The 21,118-nt window shown below is 46.4% G+C and overlaps 1 protein-coding gene across 3 annotated transcripts in view; it reads right to left on the reverse strand.

The window, feature by feature from the left end:
• Nucleotides 1–21,118, reverse strand: part of ECI2 (enoyl-CoA delta isomerase 2) — a 192,431-nt gene that overhangs the window by 135,029 nt on the left and 36,284 nt on the right. For all 3 annotated transcript variants that reach the window (XM_030208681.1, XM_030208688.1, XM_030208698.1), the window contains exon 3: nucleotides 9,127–9,225. In XM_030208681.1, coding sequence (XP_030064541.1) covers nucleotides 9,127–9,225 — 99 coding nt within the window. The remainder of the gene's footprint in view (nucleotides 1–9,126; nucleotides 9,226–21,118) is intronic.

Below are 21,118 nucleotides of genomic sequence, written 5' to 3' on the forward strand. Positions count from 1 at the left end.
GATACCGAAGCTAATTGTCGCAGTAAACCTTCCAGAAGTTCTGGAAACAAGGCCCGGATATGCTCGTCAAAAGCCACCATCAGAGAAGGCTGCAAGGGCCGATGGAACAGGCGGTGTCAGAATCCGTGGAGGCTCGGGAGTAGGTACCGAGCTGCCAAGAGACCGATGCATCGACACCTCCTTTACCAAGGGGGAGCGGTCCTCTCGGCGCCGACACTTCTCGGGTGCCGCCTCTCTCGACGCCCCGGAGCTCCCAGTACCGTGCGAAGGAGAACGATGACGATGCTTCTTAGCCTTCGCTCGACGCCTGTCATCGAGACTCCTCGGTACCGATGAGGAAGACGTGGAATCCTCACATCTCCTCGGGGCCGGGTCCGACGAAGGTCGGTCCCGGGGGGCCTGCATAACAGGAGGCCTCGAGACAGGTGGAGACCCACTTGACGCCTCACTCCTGCCAGCGCGTGTTGGTCTCTCAGAAGCCATTACCTCTCTCCTCGACGTTGATGCTCCTGTCGATGTCGACGCCAACGCCGCCGACCTCGGTACTGATGTCAATGTCGACGTCAAAGGTTCAGACTGAGCCCCAAAAAGCTTTTCCCGTTGGGCTTCTCAAGACGCTTGGGTCCGTTTCTTCATACGAAGACACAGATTACAAGCTGCTGGGCTATGGTCGGGCCCAAGGCACTAGATACACCAGGCGTGGGTATCTGTACCTGAGATGGTCCGGTTGCACCGAGTACAGCGTTTGAAGCCGCTGGGTGTCTTCGATGACATGAAAGAAAAAACGGCTTTGGCGAAATCAAACGACGCAATTGTGCCAAAAAAGAAAAAGCACAAAAAAGGGGAAAAACCTGACCGCGCGGCCAAAAGGCCGGCTGCGTCAAAATAGAAAGGAAACTTTAACAGGGAAAAAAGTAAAAGAAGTACGGGAAACTACTTGTAACTACTCTTTTTTTTTTAATATTTAAAAGAAAAAACAAACAAGAAGCGATTCTCACAGAAAAGTTCTTCCTGGGCCTGGGAGAGGAGCGACGCATAAAACGAACCGCACCTCACCGCGGAGAAAAAAAGAACTAAAGAGGCACGCTCGCGCAGCGGAACTCTCTTGCAAAATTGTCTCAGATTTCTGGGCCGCTGCAGACATCAACCCACATGGGAGAACAAGCAGCCTGCTTGTCCTCGGAGAATGGGGGCTTGATTGAGGGGTACAGCGTGAGTGTGCAATGGGGGATTGATATGGGGGGTAGAGCAAAGTGAGTGTGCAATGGGGGATTGAGATGGGGAGTAGAGCAAAGTGAGTGTGCAATGAGGGATTGATATGGGGGGGTAGAGCAAGGTGAGTGTGCAATGGGGGATTGATATGGAGGGTACAGCAAGGTTATGCAATGGGGGACTGATATGGGAGGGTACAACAAGGTTAAGCAATGGGGGATTGATATGGGGTGTAAAGCAAGGTGAGTGTGCAATGGGGGATTGATATGGGGGTAGAGCAAGGTGAGTGTGCAATGGGGGATTGATATGGGGGGGTAGAGCAAGGTGAGTGTGCAATGGGGGATTGATATGGGGGGATAGAGCAAGGTGAGTGTGCAATGGGGACTGATATGGGGGTAGAGCAAGGTGAGTATGAAATGGGGGATTGATATGGGGGGTACAGCAAGGTGAGCGTGCAATGGGAGATTGATATGGGGGGGTACAGCAAGGTGAGTATGCAATGGGGGATTGATATGGGGGTACAGCAAGGAGGATTGATATGGGGTAGAGCAAAGTGGATTGAGATGGGGGTAGAGCAAAGTGATCATGCAATGGGAGATTGATATGGCGGGTAGAGCAAGGTTATGCAATGGAAGATTGATATGGGGGGATAGAGCAAGGTGAGTGTGCAATGGGGACTGATATGGGGGTAGAGCAAGGTGAGTATGAAATGGGGGATTGATATGGGGGGTACAGCAAGGTGAGCGTGCAATGGGAGATTGATATGGGGGGGTACAGCAAGGTGAGTATGCAATGGGGGATTGATATGGGGGTACAGCAAGGAGGATTGATATGGGGTAGAGCAAAGTGGATTGAGATGGGGGTAGAGCAAAGTGATCATGCAATGGGAGATTGATATGGCGGGTAGAGCAAGGTTATGCAATGGAAGATTGATATGGGGGGTAGAGCAAGGTGAGTGTGCAATGGGAGATTGATATGGGTGGGTAGAGCACAGTGAGTGTGCAATGGGAGATTGATATGGAGGGTAGAGCAAGGTGAGTACGCAATGGGGGACTGATGGGGTACAGCAAGGTGAGTACGCAATGGGGGATTGATGGGGTACAGCAAGGCGAGTACGCAATGGGGGATTGATGGGGTACAGCAAGGCGAGTACGCAATGGGGGATTGATGGGGTACAGCAAGGTGAGTACGCAATGGGGGATTGATGGGGTAGACGCACTCACCCTCCCAAACTTTGCCCCTATCAAATTCTTTTGCTGCGTTACATCATTATGATGCTGAATAAAGAAGTACTGCAATGGAACCAGAGGCAATGAAAGTAGCACAACCCAAGAAACATCCCCCAAACAATGACAGATTGGTGAAAAGCAGAAAACTCTTACTGATCGGAGATTCCATTATCAGAGGCATTAACTTAGGAACACAGTTCAAGGGTTCCAACCTAGTGAAATGCCTTCCAGAATCTTCAGCTACCAGATGTACCAACCAAATACTGAAAGTGATCTGAGAAGAGAGCAAGGCTTCAAATACTGATGTTGTAATTCACCTGAGGACAAATGACTGGGCCAACAAAAGTAAGTTTACAGCACAGGAGCGTTCCAGAAGCTTGGGGAGGGACTGAAATCTTTGGTTTAGACTGTGACTTTTTCTGAAGGAATTCCCACATGGTGGAAGGGAGAGGAAAGACTATGCAAAACAGTGGATTTCAATAAGTGGCTTGAGTCTTGGTATAAATAAGGTTTTAGATACATAGAAGCATGAGGTAATACGTGGAAAAATAACAGGCTGTACTGTAATCATGGCCTACATCTTTCTGCGACGGGAAAAAGGATCCTTGGGGAGAAATTCAGACAGTATGTTTCTAGACAAACTAGAAGGCAGGGGTGACAAAAGGAAACAAGGGAATTCAGAAGGTCACCCCCAGAATAAACATGATGGCAGAGGGAAAGGTCACCTAAATATAGAAAACCACCTAAACTCACTAAGCACATGGAAAGCAATGAGAGCAAATGCTCGTAGTCTAGGTAAAAAGGTTCAAGACTTGCAAGCCCTGATGTTTGAAGAAAAATTGGATATTGTTGCTATTACAGAGACATGGTTCAATGATTCCCGTGAATGGGATGTGACTATACCGGGTTATAATCTTTTTAGGAAGGATAGAGATGGGCTGAAGAGGTGGAGGAGTGGCGCTGTATGTGAGAGACAATATCAGAGTGGCCAAAATGCGGGGAACCTGGGGAAAGGAAGAAGCTTTATGGATCATCCTGGAAAGAGAAGATGAAACCAGTATTCACACAGGGGTTATCTACAGACCTCCGGCACAAATGGAGAAGCTAGACAAGGATCTGATAGAAGATATTTAAAAGATTGGTATGAAAGGGGAGGTGCTACTGTTGGGAGATTTCAACTTGTCTGATGTGGATTGGAACGTCCCGTCTGCAGTATCGGAAAGAAGTAGGGAGATTGTGGACGTCTGTCAAAGTGCCTTGCTTAGACAAATAGTGACAGAACCCACGAGGGAAGGGTCGATGCTGGATCTAGTGCACATATATGGAAGAAGTGTTTCCAATATCCGGGTGAGTGCCCACCAATGTAATAGTGATCATCACATGATATGGTCTGATTTAAGGGCAAAGGCGGAGTGCAGACGCAAAAAACTCAAAGTACTGGATTTCAGACATACTGATTTTGATAAAATGGGGGAATACCTGAAGGAGGAGCTGTTGGCGTGGAAAGGCATAGAAGAAGTGGAAAATCAGTGGTCAAAGATAAAAGCTGCTATAAATATGGCGACTAATCGTACGTGAGGAAAGTAAACAAAAACAAGAGAAACAGGAAGCCTATATTTATTATTTATTACATATCCCACCAATTGGTAGGTTCAATGTGGCTTACATCGAACAAAGGGAAGGTACAAAAGGCTGGTTAAAGATAAAGGAGAGAGACTGACAGTTGTAGGGAGGGGTTAGAAAAGCAATAGGTATAAGAATTTGTATGGGTTCTTGTGGAAGTAGTAAATTGGGTGGTCTCATTGGGGGCATAAGGTCGATTTCTTGAATCACTGTAGTAGAGTTACAATGAGAGTCAAGCGGAATCAAGTAGCTGAAAAAATAAGAGCAAAAGAGGCTTTGTTCAAGAAATACAAAAGAATGCAACGAGAGGATCACGGAAAAGATTATCGGACTAAAAGAAGTGAAGAGGGAAATACAGCTATCGAAAGTGCGAGCGGAAGAAAAAATGATTAAAGATGTGAAGATAGGTGATAAGACCTTTTTAAGATATATTGGAGAAAGGGGAAAAGATAGGAATGGAATTGCAAGACTGAAAGATGATGAGAATGGCTATGTGGAGAGTGAGGAGGATAAAGTGAATGTGCTAAACAATTACTTCTCTTCAGTGTTTAAGGAGGAAAATCCTGGCGAAAGACCAGGGTTGGCTGCGAAGGGAATATCTGGGAATGGAGTGGATACTGCGCCGGTTACTGAAGAAAGAGTTTATAAACAGATGGAGAATTTGAAGGTGGACAAAGCTATGGGTCCGGATGGGATACAATCCCAGGATACTGAGGGAGCTCTGAGAGGCCCTGGCTTAAAGATTTATTTAATAGATCTTTAGACACAGGAGAGGTTCTGTGAGATTGGAGATGAGCGGATGTGGCCCCTCTTCACAAAAGTGGTGAACTGGATAGGAAACTGGTTGGCTGACACTCAGAGGAAAGGAAGGTGAGAAGTGGAGTTCCTCTGGGGTTGGTGCTGGGGCCTATTCTGTTTAATATATTTGTGAAAGATATTGCTGAAGGATTGGAAGGAAAGGTTTGCCTTTTTGCGGATGACATGAAGATAGCCAATAGAGTGGATACCTTGGAGGAGGAAGTAGAAACAATGAGAAAGGATCTCCAAAAGTTAGAATGGTCAAGGGTCTTGCATTTAAAATTTAATTCAACAAGGGTCCTCAGTCTTAAATTGAGTAACATAAATTAAATTATTAATATTAGTGATAATAATGTGCTCAGTTCATACCCATTCCAACCATTATATCCCCAAGGGAACATGTGGCAGTGTCACAGATGAAACCATCATCGCACATTAGGAGTTCCAAATCCCGTATCATGTATGTACATACATTGTTGCCTTCCACAGCACTACAATTAGTCACTTAGCCTGTATTTACTTTCATTATCCATCTATTTAACAATTCTATACATTTATGTCCAAACCAATAATTATTATTAACTGGGTAGCACTCATATAGACAAAGTTTTACAGAAAATTGTAGTTTTTCAGCTTATCTTAGTATCTTACTCTAGGAAATACAATTCAGTGTACTGTACTGGGTAGGAGGTACAATCCATGTGTATATTTAAATTCAGATATGGTATATATACTTACGAGGTGAACTACTGAGGGAATTACAGTGGGCTCACATGAGCCAGCCTTATGTCATCATCAAGGTTTATTATTATTATTGCATAGAGAGGGGTATAACAAGCAGAAAAAAAGGAGGTGTTGATGCCCCTCTACAAGTCGTTAGTCAGGCCTCACTTGGAGTATTGTGTTCAGTATTGGAGGCTGTATCTTGCTAAAGATGTAAAAAAACTGGAAGCGGTGCAAAGAAAAGCTACAAAAATGGTATGGGATTTGAATTGCAAACCATACGAGGAGAGACTTGCCGACCTGAACATGTATACCTTGGAGGAAAGGAGAAACAGGGGTGACATGATACAGGCATTCAAATATTTGAAAGGTATTAGTCCGCAAACAAACCTTTTCCGGAGATGGGAAAGAGGTAGAACTAGAGGATATGAATTGAGGTTGAAGGGGGGGCAGATTCAGAAGTAATGTCAGGAAGTATTTGTTTTCATTGAAAGGGTGATAGATACGTGGAATGCTCTCCTGCGGGAGGTGGTGGAGATAAAAACAGTAACAGAATTCAAACGTGTGGGATAAATACGACGGAATCCTGTTTAGAAGGAATGGATCTACGAAATCTTAGTGGACGGACATTGGGTGGCAACGCTGGCGATTGGGAAGCAAAATCAGCGCTGGGCAGACTTCTACGGTGTACGCCAGGGGTCTGCACGGGAACAGGGTTTGCGGGAATCCCCTCAGGGTCAGCGGAGTGCCGCGGGGACGGAAACAAACATGCGGGATTCCCATGGGGATGGAGGATGTTCTGTCGGGATTCCCGTGGGGACGCGCGCACATACCTTTGTTTTAGTGGGCGGAAACAAAGCTCTCCTCCAATATGAAAAGAAGGACGCCCTCAACTGCCCCATCGCAGGGACGGCCAAATTTCAAGGGGGTTGTCGGGCAGAGCAAAGGCGTGGATGTCCTTCTCAGAGAAACATCCATTTTGGGCATCCTTAACTGCTCCATCGCAGGGACGGCCAAATTTCAAGGGGGTGTTGGAGGCATAGCACCTAACACTTACATCCTTCATCCATAACCTAAAAAAAAGGACATCCCTGACGAGTACTTCCACATTTTCACCCAGGTCTCTGTCTCAACTCAAGTTCAACACGTGCAGGAGATTTGCTCAAGTTGTATGTAGTGAGTCTTCCAGGTGCTGCCAGACCTTGGTATCCACAGAAGAGAACTGCACAGAGGTGAGCTCAGCTGACTACTTTTATTTTTTATATGTGTACTAGTAAAAGAGGCTCGTTTCAGAGCAAATGAAACGGGCGTTAGCAAGGTTTTCGTTGCCAACTCCCCCCCCCCCCCTCCCTGGCCAACCCCTTCGTTGTTCTGCCATTGCTCCGCCCCCAACGTCATGACGTTTGGCGCGAGGGCGGGGCCCGGAGCGATTTCCCACCCCCCGCCTCCCTCCCTGCCAACCCCTTCGTTGTTGCTATTGCTCCACCCTCGAGGGCGGGGCCCGGAGCGATTTTGGTGGCTTCACCACCACGAACCTTCAAACCTTTTTGAAGGAAGTCAGAGCTTGGCTTCACTGACGTCAGTGTCCTCAGAACGTTGAGGGTGAGTTTTATTATAGTAGATAGGCAGTTTATTTCTCTCATGGTGGGAACTGGCTGTTTGTGAGCTGTTTTACTGCAGCTAAAGTATTAGCATACCCACTTGTTTCTTTTGTTAAGGGCATTGTGCTGTTTGGGTGACCAATAATTCTCTCTATTTTAGTGTGGAAAAAACTTCAGTTTGTTTTATGTATTTATTACCCTTTTTCTAAGATTCAGTATATTAATGAGTGAAGAAATATTTTCTCTGATTCGTTTTAAATGTATTACTTTGCATTGTGTGCCCCCTGTCCACTCCACTCAGTACTTTATACTTCCTTTTTTTATGAGGTCGGGCGGGGATGGAGGAGATCACTCACGGGGACGGAGGAGATTACTCACGGGGACGGGTCACATTTCTATTCCCGTGCAACTCTCTAGTCTACGCCCTGATCGTAAATGAATAGAAATGGATGGGCTGGAGTGTAAATTTAAGGGGCTTCGATGTTAGCTTCAGAACTTTTAGTACAAGAACAGTGCTGGGCAGACTTCTACGGTCTATGCCCCGACAATAGCAAGGAGAAATCAAACTTGGGTATGCATATAAAGTATCACATACCATGTAAAATGAGTTTATCTTGTTGGGCAGACTGGATGGACTGTTCAGGTCTTTATCTGCCATCATTTACTATGTTACTGTGTAGAGCAAGGTGAGTATGCAATGGGGGATTGATGGGGTAGAGCAAGGTGAATGTTCAATGGGGTTTTGGGGGGGGGGGGCAGAGAAAGCCGAGATTGTGACATGGGGGTGGCAGCAGAAAGCTGAAAGTGTGCCACTGGTGTGTGGGAGATGAAGCCTAGGGTGTGCCATGGGGAGGGTGAGGAGAGAGATACAATGATAACTGGGGAGGGAAGGAAAAAGAGATGTGAGAGTGTGTACTTCGGGGAGGAATAAAAAGAGATAGGGATATTACGTAGAAGAGAAGACTTTGGGGCAGACAAAATTAATGGTCTTCGTGGAATTAGAAGAGGGAACTGGGGAGGCTGGAGTCTGAGAAAAGAAAAGGCAGGAAAGGATTTCAGGCCTTATGTTGGGGGAATTCTGCACAACACACTACAAACAAACTATGCAGAATTTTAAAATACTGTGCACAGAATTGTCACAAATTTTGCACAGAATTCCCTCAGGAGACATATTTGAAGGACTTTTAAAAAATATTTTCACTACATATGTTTATTACTAGGAGGGCTTTACAGTGACTTTGAAGTGTTTCTTATTTAATTTTTATGAATTTGATAGCATTCCTTTTTGCTATCTTTTTTTGGATTTCTGATTCACAGTTTTTATAAAATAGACACTTTTTCTTAAAATTTTCACGTGAGCTATTATAAAATTAACCCTAAATGTATTTATTAAAAATTTTATCTAAGCTCATTTAATTTGAATTGTGTTTACCCTCTGAGAATGCATAGAATTTTATTTACAAGAGATTTTCTCCAGCATTTGGTAACTGACACGCCTGATAGCCCCCCCCCCCCCCCAAAACCTTGCAGAACCTGTCAAGAGACATAAGGTCTTCTTCCCTGCAAACTACCATGTTCTAAAAACCTAATTAAAATTTCCTTTTTCTTAAAGGGGGGGGGGGGGGAAATAAAAATATAACAGTGTATTTGATGGTTTAGAGTTTGTGTAAACGGTTGTGATATGCCAGCGGGGCCTTTGGCTTCGTGGCAAAGTGGTTGTGACTTTCTTTGTTGGTTGATTTTCAATAAATATTATAAATTTCAAAAAAAAATTTCCTTTTTCTTATGAAGATATACAATGTCTAGGGTTAACATAACATGTAGCAACCTTGGGAGGCATTTTAGCTTGGTTGATTTATTTTCTTTTGAGCTGATTAAGTTGAAATACCTCTTTTTAAAAATAGCACCAAGGGCATAATTTGTATAGAGATGTTTACCACCTTAGATAAGTTTCCCAGTGAGTTCCATGCATCCCATTTGGTCTTGTTGACAAAGTCTAGCATGCCAGGCTTGGGAGCGTTGCAAGGACCCTGAGAAGCCTGCAGGAGAAGAAATAGATTACACATAGTTAGAGAGAGCATCACTCCCATTGCAATGTACAAAGAGGGCAATTTTATAAGGTTACACATGTAAAACAGCATTTTGTACTTACAAATAGCTACTAAATAAATTAACTGATGTATACGTGCACAAAAAAGTACACAATACTGATGTCCAGCATGGACTTGTATACAAAATAGGCAAAGTTGCTCCTAGAGAAGAGGAGGGATATAAACGATCCAGCCGATATTCATCCGGCAAAGTGAAGATACATACCTGTAGCAGGTATTCTCCGAGGACAGCAGGCTGATTGTTCTCACGATTGGGGTCGTCGTCCGCGACTGCCCAGGAGACCGGCAAATCCCTAAGCAAACAAAAAACCTTCTAGAACGCACCAGTGCGTGGACAGAGCAAACCACGCATGTGCGAACGGCTTCCCGCCCCCGCGGCGTGAGCATGCCCACCTCAGTTTAATAAAAAGCAAAACAGAGAACTAGAACAACTCCAAAGGGAAGGAGGGTGGGTTTGTGAGAACAATCAGCCTGCTGTCCTCGAAGAATACTTGCTACAGGTATGTATCTTCATTTTCTCCGAGGACAAGCAGGCTGCTTGTTCTCACAATTGGGGTATCCCTAGCCCCCAGGCTCACTCAAAACAATGAACATTGGTCAATTGGGCCTCGCAACGGCGAGGACATAACATAGATTGACCTGACAAGAAACACAACTAAGTGAGAGTGCAGCCTGGAACAAAACAGAAATGGGCCTAGGAGGGTGGAGTTGGATTCTAAACCCCGAACAGATTCTGCAGCACTGACTGCCCGCGTCTGGTATCCTGCTGAAGGCAGCAGTGAGATGTGGACTGATGACCACGTTGCAGCCTTGCAAATCTCTTCAATAGAAGCGGACTTCAGGTGAGCCACTGACGCTGCCATGGCTCTAACATTATGAGCCGTGATATGGCCCTCCAGAATCAGCCCAGCTTGGGCATAAGTAAAGGATATGCAATCTGCTAGCCAATTAGAGATTGTACATTTTCCGATGGCGACTCCCCTCCTGTTGGGATCAAAAGAAACAAACAACTGGGTGGACTGTCTATAGGGCTTTGTCCGCTCCACGTAAAAGGCCAATGTTCTCTTACAGTCCACGGTGTGCAACTTGTCTTCAACAGGGTGGGTATGAGGACAGGGAAAAAATGTTGGCAAGAAAACTGACTGGTTCAGATGGAACTCCGACACCACCTTTGGCAAGAACTTAGGGTGCGTACGGACGACTACTCTGTTGTGATGAAATTTGATATAAGGTGCATGTACTACCGAGGCCTGAAGCTCACTGACCCTACGAGCTGAAGTAACAGCCACCAAGAAAACGACCTTCCAGGTCAAGTACTTCAGATGGCAGGAATTCAGTGGCTCAAAAGGAGCTGTCATCAGCTGGGTGAGAACGACATTGAGATCCCATGACACTGGTGGAGATTTGACTGGGGGCTTTGACAAAAGCAAACCTCTTATGAAGCGAACAACTACTACTACTACTATTTAACATTTCTAGAGCGCTACAAAGTGTACGCAGCGCTGTACAAACACAGAAGAAAGACAGTCCCTGCTCAAAGAGCTTACAATCTAATAGACAAAAAGTAAAGCATTTAAATTTAAAATATTTAAGCAGTCAAGCACAAGAGAACAGTCACAGAAGGACAGAAGATGTTGAAGGGTGGTCAGTGTGATTAGGTGTAACTCTGGTTGGAGTAGTGGGAGAAGGTGATAGAAGAATAGAAATGGGTGAGGTAAAGTAATGAGTGGGTTGATAGGGAGGTTATATAAGACATGTCACTCTAGGGGTGGGTGGGTAGAGGGGTAGGGTGGGTGGAAGCAGGAGAAGGTATTCTCTGCAGCCTATCTGTGAGATGGAAAATGCTCTCTGAAGCTGCTGCTATAAGTTGTTAGTTTTCTCTCCCTGAAAGAGATCCAAGCCACACCCACGAAGTTCAAACTGTCAGTGGGGAGGGTGAGGGGAGGAAATGGCAGTGCTTGATGAAAAAGAGAGCTCAGTTTGATAGGAGATATACTATAGGATGTCATTCTGAGGCCAGGCTAAGTCTAAAGCAGGAGAAGGTATTCTCTGCAGCCTATCTGTGAGATGGAAAATGCTCTCAACTAAAGGCTGTCCAGAGATAGGCTTACCCTCTACACGCTGATGATAAGCACTAATTGCACTAAGGTGAACTCTTACGGAGTTGGTTTTGAGATCAGACTCTGATGTGTAAAAGGTATTCAAGCAGGGTCTGTGTAGGACAAGAAAAAGGATCTAAGGCCTTGCTGTCACAAGAGACTGCAAACCTCCTTCATTTGAAAGAATAACATTTTTTCGTGGAATCTTTCCTGGAAGCAAGCAAGACTCGAGAGACACCCTCTGAAAGACCCAAGGAGGCAACCTCTAAGCTCTCAACATCTAGGCCATGAGAGCCAGAGACTGGAGGTTGGGATGCAGAAGCAACCCCTCGTTCTGAGAGATGAGGGTCAGAAAACACTCCAATCTCCATGGTTCTTTGGAGGACAACTCCAGAAGAAAAAGAAACCAGATCTGACGAAGCCAGAAGGGTGCAGCAATCAGGATCATTGTTCTGCGGTCTTGCTTGAGTTTTAGCAAAGTCTTCCCTACTAGAGGTATGGGAGGATAAGCATATAGAAGGTCTGTCCCCCAATGAAGGAGAAAGGCATTTGACGCTAGTCTGTTGTGGGCCTGAAGTCTGGAACAGGATTGAGGGACCTTGTGATTGATCTGAGTGGCAAAAAGATCCACCGAGGAGGTGCCCCACGCTCGGAAGATCTTGCAGACTATACACATGTTCAGAGACCACTCATGAGATTGCATTATCCTGCTCAACCTGTTGGCCAGACTGATGTTTACGCCTGCCAGAAAAGTGGCTTGGAGAAACATGCCATGACGGTGCGCCCAAACCACATCCCGACGGCTTCCTGACACGGAGGGCGAGATCCGGTGCCCCCCTGCTTCTTGGTGTAATACATAGCAACCTGATTGTCTGTCTGGATCAGAATGATTTGGTTAGACAGCCGATCTCCGAAAGCCTTTAGAGCGTTCCAGATTGCTTGTAATACCAGGAAGCTGATCTGAAGACCTTTTTCTTGAAAGGACCAAGTTCCTTGAGTGTGAAGTCCATCTACATGAGCTCCCCACCCCAGAAGGGATGCATCCGTCATCAGCATTTTTTGTGGCTGAGGAATTTGGAATGGACGTCCCAAGGTCAAATTGGATCGAATGGTCCATCACTGAAGGGAACTGCAAAAGTCGGTGGAGAGATGGATGACATCCTCTAGATCCCCTGTGGCCTGGCACCGCTGGGAAGCTAGGGTCCATTGAGCTGATCTCATATGTAGGCGTGCCATGGGAGTTACATGAACTGTGGAGGCCATGAGGCATATTTTCAAAGCACTTAGCCTTCCAAAGTTCCATAGAAACCTAGGGAACTTTGAAAGGCTAAGTGCTTTGAAAATATGCCTCCATGTGTCCTAAGAGACTCAACATCTGCCGAGCTGTGATCTGTTGAAACGCTCAAGCCATGGACACGAGGGCCAGGAGATTGTCTGCCCTTGCCTGGGGAAGATAAGCTTGAGACATCCGAGTGTCCAACAGAGCTCCAATAAACTCTAATTTTTGAACCGGGACAAGGTGGGACTTGGGGTAATTGATCACGAAGCCCAGAAGTTCTAGCACCCGAATAGTCATCCACATGGACTGTAGAGCGCCTGCCTCCGAGGTGCTCTTCACCAGCCAATTGTCCACATAAGGGAACACATGCACTCCCAGTCTGCGTAGCGACGCTGTGACAACTGCCAGGCCCTTTGAGAAAAAACCAAAGGGCAGTACACAGTACTGAAAGTGCCAAGTTCCCAACCGAAATCGAAGATACTTCCTGTGAGCTGGGAGTATTGAGATGTGAGTATAGGCGTCCTTTAAGTCCAGAGAGCATAGCCAATCGTTTTCCTGAATCATGGGAAGAAGGGTGCCGAGGGAAACCATCCTGAACTTTTCTGGGACTATGAAATTGTTCAGGGCCCTTAGGTCTAGGATGGGACGCGTCCCCCCTGTTTTCTTTTGCACAAGGAAGTACCTGGAATAGAATCCCAGCCCTTCTTCCCCTGGTGGAACGGGTTCGACCGTATTGGCCTTTAGAAGGGCGGAGACTTGCTCTAAAAGTACCTGCTTGTGCTGGGAGCTGTAAGAATGAGCTCCCGGAGGGCAATTTGGAGGTTTGGATATCAGATTGAGGGTGTATCCTAACCAGACTACTTGACGAACCCACCAGTTGGAGGTTATGAGAGTACACCTCTGGTGAAAAAATATCAACCTCCCTCTGACCGGCAAGTCGTCCAGCACGGACACTTTTTCTGAGGCTATGCTGCACTGGAGCCAGTCAAAAGCCCGTCCCTTGCTTTTTCTGGGGAGCCGCAGGGGCCTTAGGCGCATGCCGTTGAAGGGAACGAGTGCACTGGGACTGAGCCTGGGTAGGCTGCCGAGAAGCAGGAGTGTACCTACCCCTATTAAAGGAATAGGGAGCACTCCTCCTCCCTCCAAAAAACCTCCTAGATGAGGAGGTGGTAGCAGAAGACGCCTGGTGGGAGACAAAATCCATAGCATCATTGTGCTTCTTGAGCTGGTCAACCATATCCTCTACTTTTTCGCCAAAAAGGTTATCCCCCTGACAAGGAACATCCGCCATCCGCTGCTGGGTCTTATTATCCAGGTCAGAGACGCGCAGCCATGAGAGTCTGCGCATCACTATACCTTGAGCAGCTACTCAGGATGCCACATCAAAAGTGTCGTAAGTACCCCTGGCCAGGAATTTTCAACACGCCTTCTGCTGCCTGACCACCTGGTGAAAAGGGGGGAAGGGGGGAAATGGGACTTGATATACCGCCTTTCTGAGGTTTCTGCAACTACATTCAAAGCGGTTTACATATATTCAGGTACTTATTTTGTACAAGGAGCTACAGTAGGAATTGAACTCAGTTCTCCAGGATCAAAGTCCACTGCACTAACCACTAGGCTACTCCACAGGTTCGTCAAGCTCCGGAGGAAGTGCTTCGACCTAACTGGACAGTTGCCTCACTGAGTTCCGCAAGTGGATGCTCGTGTAGAGCTGGTATGTTTGAATCTTGGTTGCGAGCATAGTGGCCTGATACGTCTTTCTCCCAAAAGAATCCAAGGTCCTAGACTCTCTGCCTGGGGGTGCAGAGGCATAGTCCCTAGTACTCTTGGCTCTTCTGAGAGCAGAATCCACCACCATGGAATCGTGAGGTAGTTGAGACTTCACCATTACCGGCTTTCCATAGACTCTGTACTGGGACTCAGCTTTTCTGGAGACCACTGGATTAGATAGAGGGAACGACCAGTTTCGCATAAGAACTTCCCTGAGTGTGTTATGCAAGGGAGCTGTTGCAACCTCTGCGGGTGGAGAAGGATAATCCAAGACCTTGCGCATCTCGGCCCTGGGCTCATCCACAACCTCCATAGGGAAGGGAATATCCTTAGACATTTCCCGAACAAAGGAGGAAAAAGAAAGACTCTCAGGCGGAGACATCCTTCTTTTAATTGGCGGAGTAGGATCAGAGGGGACCCCATAGGACTCATCTTCCTCTTCCTCCCACGAGCGCTCATCATCAGTGTCGGACAAAAGCTCTCTAAGAGCAGCCCGAACCCGAGCCTTTCTCGACATCGAGGAGCGACAGCCTCGAGGGGGATGCAGAGAATACTGACCATTTAACCCTACTTTCTGTTTTCTATCTTTTAACCAGTTTTTAATCCACAATAGGACACTACATCCTATCCCACGACTCTCCAATTTCTTCTGGAGTCTTTCATGAGGTACTTTGTCAAATGCCTTTTGAAAATCCAGATACGCAATATCAACCGGCTCACCTTTATCCATGTTTGCTTACCCCTTCAAAGAAATGTAGTAGATTGGTGAGGCAAGATTTCCCTTCACTAAATCCATGTTGACTTTGTCTCATTAATCCCTGCTTTTGAATATGCTCTGTAATTTTGTTCTTTATAATAGTCTCTACCATTTTGCCCAGCACTGATGTCAGACTCACCGGTCTATAATTTTCCAGATCACTTCTGGAACCTTTTTTTTTTTTCTTTAAATCGGCGTTATACTGGCCACCCTCCAATCTTCTGGTACCATGCTTGATTTTAAAGATAAATTACATATTACTAACAATAGTTCTGCAAGTTCATTTTTCAATTCTATCAGTACACTGGGATGAATACCATCTGGTCCAGACGATTTGCTATGCTTCAATTTGTCAAATTGCGCCATTACATCTTCCAGGTTTACAGAGATTTAATTCAGTTTCTCTGACTCACCAGCATTTCTGGCACCGGTATCTCTCCCAAATCTTCCTTGGTGAAGACTGAAGCAAAAAATTCATTTACTCTCTCCACTATGGCTTTGTGTTCCTTGAATGCCCCGTTTACCCCTCGGTCATCTAGCAGTCTGATTCTTTTGCCAGCTTCTTGCTTTTAATATACCTAAATGTTTTTACTATGTGTTTTTGCCTCTAACGCAATTTTTTTTCAAAGTCCTTCTTTGCCTTCCTTATCTGCGCTTTGCATCTGACTTGCCATTCCTTATGCTGTTTCTTATTATTTTCAGTCGGATCCTTCTTCTATTTTGTAAAGGATTTTCTTTTAGCTCTAATAGCTTCTTTAACCTCATGTGAATTTACTACAGCAGAATTGAATTTACTGCATTGTGCTTCTTCATTTAATTTTTCATCAGTTGGTATTATACTGTTGCCAAATTTGTCATTTTCCCTCATTTCTATTAATGGTTTATCATCTGTCTGTTCGTTCTGACCAGTTAAATGGTAGCACAGCCCTACCAGTGTTCTTTTTCCCTTCACGGGTAAAATCTCTATCCATAAAGATTCCATGTTGCGGTTGAATTTTTTCATTCCGTTTGACTCAACTCCCTCTTTAACATAATAGTGCTTACTCCCTCCAATTTGATCTATCTTGTCATTGGTTATATCTACCTCTTCATTTAGTGTTATATAAGAACTTTGTTAAAATAAAAATAAATATACTCTAACTTCTGGCAGGACTTTCATTGCACGTGTGAATGCCTCTTGTTCCAGGATGGGGCAGACAGCAACTGAAGAGATTATGTGAAGATGAGTGAGGACTACTAGGGATCAGTGCAGAGATTACAGCGTGCTGATTCCCAGTTTGCAAATCAAGGAGATTGATAATTATTTGTTCTAGCTGCAAACAAGATGGCCGCTGCACAGATAGTAGCAGAGTAGTCAGCTCCGTGGCCTCCAGCAGAATACTGAAATAACTGAAATCTGACAACTGAAATCGTTCACAATTTTACCCTATTGCATCGGGAATTTCATCACTCATCTTTATTGCCACTCTAAGCACTGTACTATACGTGCTAGTGTATCGATTGTATCATACCGGAGCCCGGAGCACCGCAAACAACCAATGGGCCTATTACTCAGGCCTATAACACATGAGTGCCTACTACCACAATCGCTTTGCTCAACGGTCTTACCAGCCCTACTGGACGATAGCCCAATTCTATCTTGCCCTGACATCGTCGTCGGATAGCACTGCACTACTGCACTATATGTGCGATCGTATCGAATTGGAGCCCAGAGTACCGTGAACAACCAACGGGCCTTCAACTCATCAGACCTGTAACTCATCAGTGCCTACTACCACAATCACTTTACTCAATGGTCCTACCGGACAATAGCCCGATTTTGTCCTACCTTGACATAGTTGTCGAATAGCGAATACCTCCTGTATTGTCGACCATACAATCATAACCGCATGGGTCAGAGATCCTGCCTGGCGATCACCCGATTTCACCCATCCTCTGACATAATCGTTGGACAATGAATGCCTCCTGCGTTACCGATCACTTAACGGTCACAGCTTAACCCAACTAAGTCGGAAGCTTCACCTACATCATAACTGCACTTCTCTGAGCATCTTACCATCAATGTGATCGCCCTGAACTGGAACACCAGAGTAATGTGAATTAACTATCCAGATTCTTTTCTTATTCTGCGAGTGCCCATATCCTCTACCACAACTGCACTGCTCAACGCCCCTGTCTGGCGATCGTCCGATTTCTACAGAGAGTACCCCTTGTATCGCCGTTTATCAGGCAACCACGACCGCGTGGCACAGTAACCCTGTCTGGCGTTTAACCCGATTTCGCCAGCCTCTGATGTTGCAGTCGGACAGTGAATGCCTTCTATATACTTGGTGATCATCTATCCTAGCTTTTGACACAGTCATCGAATTGTGCCTTCTGCATTACCGATCGCGGGACGCCTGAAACTGCTTGGTTCAAGGATCCGCCTTGGTGATCAACCAATCTTCACGAGCTTCTCACACAGCTATTGAAAGGTATGCGATTCTGTGAAACAGACGTATCCCGCCTGAGCCGAGTGTGATTGACACACCGGATCCAAACTGTCGATCTCAAAGACCGAGTTCACCTTCTATTGTGCTGTCTTTTCCCTGTATTATAGTACCGGGTCCAAACAACCCTAACAGCCCCAACGAAAGCACCAAGTGGCAACATAACTCTTTCCAAAACCAGTATAATCGCTGTCCCGCTGGTTAATCATCCAAGCAGCCTTACATTACAAGGCAACATCATATTTGTATTTAATAGAATCCTCTTCACCGATCCTATACTGCCGACAAGAAAGCCACAAGAGCACAATACCCCCGAGCTTTGCCTGAACCTGTGTGAAAAAGCAGGATCACCCGAGTCCATCACACTCTTGACCCGAATCAGGTCTGTACTGTGATCTGAGGAACCTTACCATAGATTGCAGTAATACATCGTGGGAATCCGATTAAAATACAACTACCCTTGACCACAACATAGCAAGATAGAAGGAAGGATACATTAATGCTTATAATTCTGTATTACTGGCTAAAGAACTTCTTCAGCTTCTACTGCATTACACCATTGACTGTGCAGCCTTACTATCCTGCTCACAAACCATCGACTTATACAGTCTCACTGTACTGCTTACAAACCATCAACCTTATTACATTTAAGCCAATATGCTCACTGTTAAGCTACTCCTAATAATCTACTCCTTATCCCTAATACTCCATGTATTAACATCTCCTCTCACTGACAATAATATACCCACTAGGCACAAAGCTTATAGATTACCCAGACAGAATTCACATCACCAAAAATATGGGAAAATTAGGTTCTTACCTTGGTAATTTTCTTTCCTTTAGTCATAGCAGATGAAGCCATTACGTATGGGTTATGTCCATCAACCAGCAGGGGAGAAAGAGAGCACTCAAACTTTCACAGTGCCCTCTTGGCCAGCTAGCTCCACTGCCTCTTCAGTATTTGAAGCTTCCAAAGCAGTATGGCAAACCGCAAAGGGAATCACAAGAGCTTTCCTCACAGCGAACGATGGCCCATCACAAGGGCATGAACTCATAAAGGAGGGAATGCACATCCTCCTGGAGGGAATAAACTCATCCTCCTTATTGTATAAGTGGAGGGGAACACACGCGCCTCCTGGAGAGAATCAACACATTCTCCAAAACATGCTGGAGGGAATGAACACATCCTCCTAAATTTAAACTGAACATGAATCCTGAAGATTGTTTTCCAACTTTCTCCCAAGGAAGGAACTTCAGGAAATTAGAACAGAACCTGAAAAACAGATTCACAGCATACAGACAATCATACAGGGAGGGCTCATGGCTTCATCTGCTATGACTAAAGGAAAGAAAATTACCAAGGTAAGAACCTAATTTTCCCTTCCTTGTCATCAAGCAGATGAAGCCATTACGTATGGGATGTAACAAAGCAATCCCTAGATAGGGTGGGAACAAGCCACACCACGCGCTAGCACTTGTGCACCAAAACGCGCATCCCTCCTGGCAGCCACATCCAGCCTGTAATGTCGGGCAAAGGAGAGCTTAGAAGCCCATGTTGCTGCACTGCATATCTCTTGAAGAGAGAGTGCTCCAGTTTCAGCCCAAGAGGAAGAAATCGCTCTAGTAGAATGTGCCTTAAAGGCTACAGGCGGAACCCTGCCGGCCAGCAGATAAGCTGAAAAGATAGTTTCTTTGAGCCAGCGGGCAATAGTGGCTTTAGACGCTGGAGACCCTCTGCGAGAACCGGATAGCAAAACAAACAGATGATCAGAAGTCCTGAAAGAGTTAGTAACTCGCAGATACTGCAGCAGAGTCCTGCGCACATCCAAAAGGTGCAGCTGCCCAAAAGATTCTGGAAACTCTTCCTCTGAAAAAGAGGGCAAGAAAATAGGCTGGTTTAAGTGAAAGGCTGAAACCACCTTAGGCATAAAGGAAGGCACGGTCCGAACCGTGACTCCGGACTCTGAAAATTGCAGAAATGGGTCTCTACAGGACAGCGCCTGGAGCTCTGACACCCGTCTCGCCGAGGTTATGGCCACCAGAAAAACAGCCTTCAGTGTCAAGTCTTTCTCCGATGCTCGCCGAAGCGGCTGAAAAGGAGATGCCTGCAGGGTTTTCAAAACTAGCCCCAGGTTCCAAGCTGGACAGGGTGCTCGCACTGGAGGTCGGAGCCGAAGCACCCCTCTAAGAAACCGTGCCACATCTGGGTGAGCAGCCAAAGACACGCCTTCCACCTTACCACGAAGGGAGGCCAACGCTGCCACCTGCACCTGCAGGGAATTATAGGCCAAGCCTTTTTGTACACCTTCCTGCAAAAAGTCCAGAATCGGCGAGACAGGAGCCCGCATTGGAACAATGGCTCTGGAAGCACACCAAGACTCAAACAGGCACCAAATCCTGGCATAAGCCACGGAAGTGGACCGCTTGCGGGCTTGCAGGAGAGTGGAAATAACTTTATTGGAATAACCTTTATCCCTCAATTGCGCCCTCTCAATAGCCATGCCGTAAGACCAAAGCGGCCGGCGTCCTCCATGGCTACCGGTCCCTGAGTCAACAGGTTCGGTACCAGAGGTAACGACAGAGGAGCCTCCAGGAGCATCTGTCGGAGGTCTGCATACCAAGGTCTCCTTGGCCAATCCGGGGCGATGAGGACCACTTCTCCTGGGTGCAGCCGAATCCACAAGAGCAGGCGCCCTATCAAGGGCCATGGGGGAAACACATAAAGTAGACCCGGAGGCCAGGGTTGAGCCAAGGCATCCAACCCCGCCGAGCGAGGATCTCTCCGTCTGCTGAAGAAGCACGGGACTTTGGTATTGGCACTTGTCGCCATTAGATCCATCACGGGCTTGCCCCATTTGGCACAGATCTGCAGGAATACTTCATCTGCCAGATTCCATTCTGCTGGATCGATCTGATGCCTGCTCAGATAATCGGCCTGCACATTGCTCTGACCTGCAATATGAGCTGCCGACAGTGGCAAATCAGTTCGGCCTGCGCGGCTAGTGCTCTGCACCTTGTTCCGAGTTGTCGATTTATATAGGCCACCGTTGTCGTGTTGTCCGACACCACTCTGACAGCCAATCCTTCCAGGGTCACTTGAAAGGCCAGAAGCGCCTGAAACACCGCTTTCAACTCTAGGCGGTTGATGGACCACGCCGACTCCTCGGGTGTCCATAAACCCTGGGCATGCTTCCCCTTGCAGTGTGCGCCCCAGCCCTTCAGGCTGGCATCTGTTACCACTAGGCACCAAACGGGGAGCGTCAGCGGCATTCCTCGCCGCAGCATGCTGTCCGAGAGCCACCACTCCATGCTGAGACGGGCCGCAGGGAGCCAAGTAAGTCTGCATTGGTAATCCTGAGAAATAGGAGACCATCTCCGGAGTAGGGAATACTGTAGAGGTCTCAGGTGCGCTCTCGCCCAGGGTACC

The sequence above is a fragment of the Microcaecilia unicolor genome, chromosome 1 (genome assembly GCF_901765095.1).
Source record: "Microcaecilia unicolor chromosome 1, aMicUni1.1, whole genome shotgun sequence".
NCBI lineage: Eukaryota > Metazoa > Chordata > Amphibia > Gymnophiona > Siphonopidae > Microcaecilia > Microcaecilia unicolor.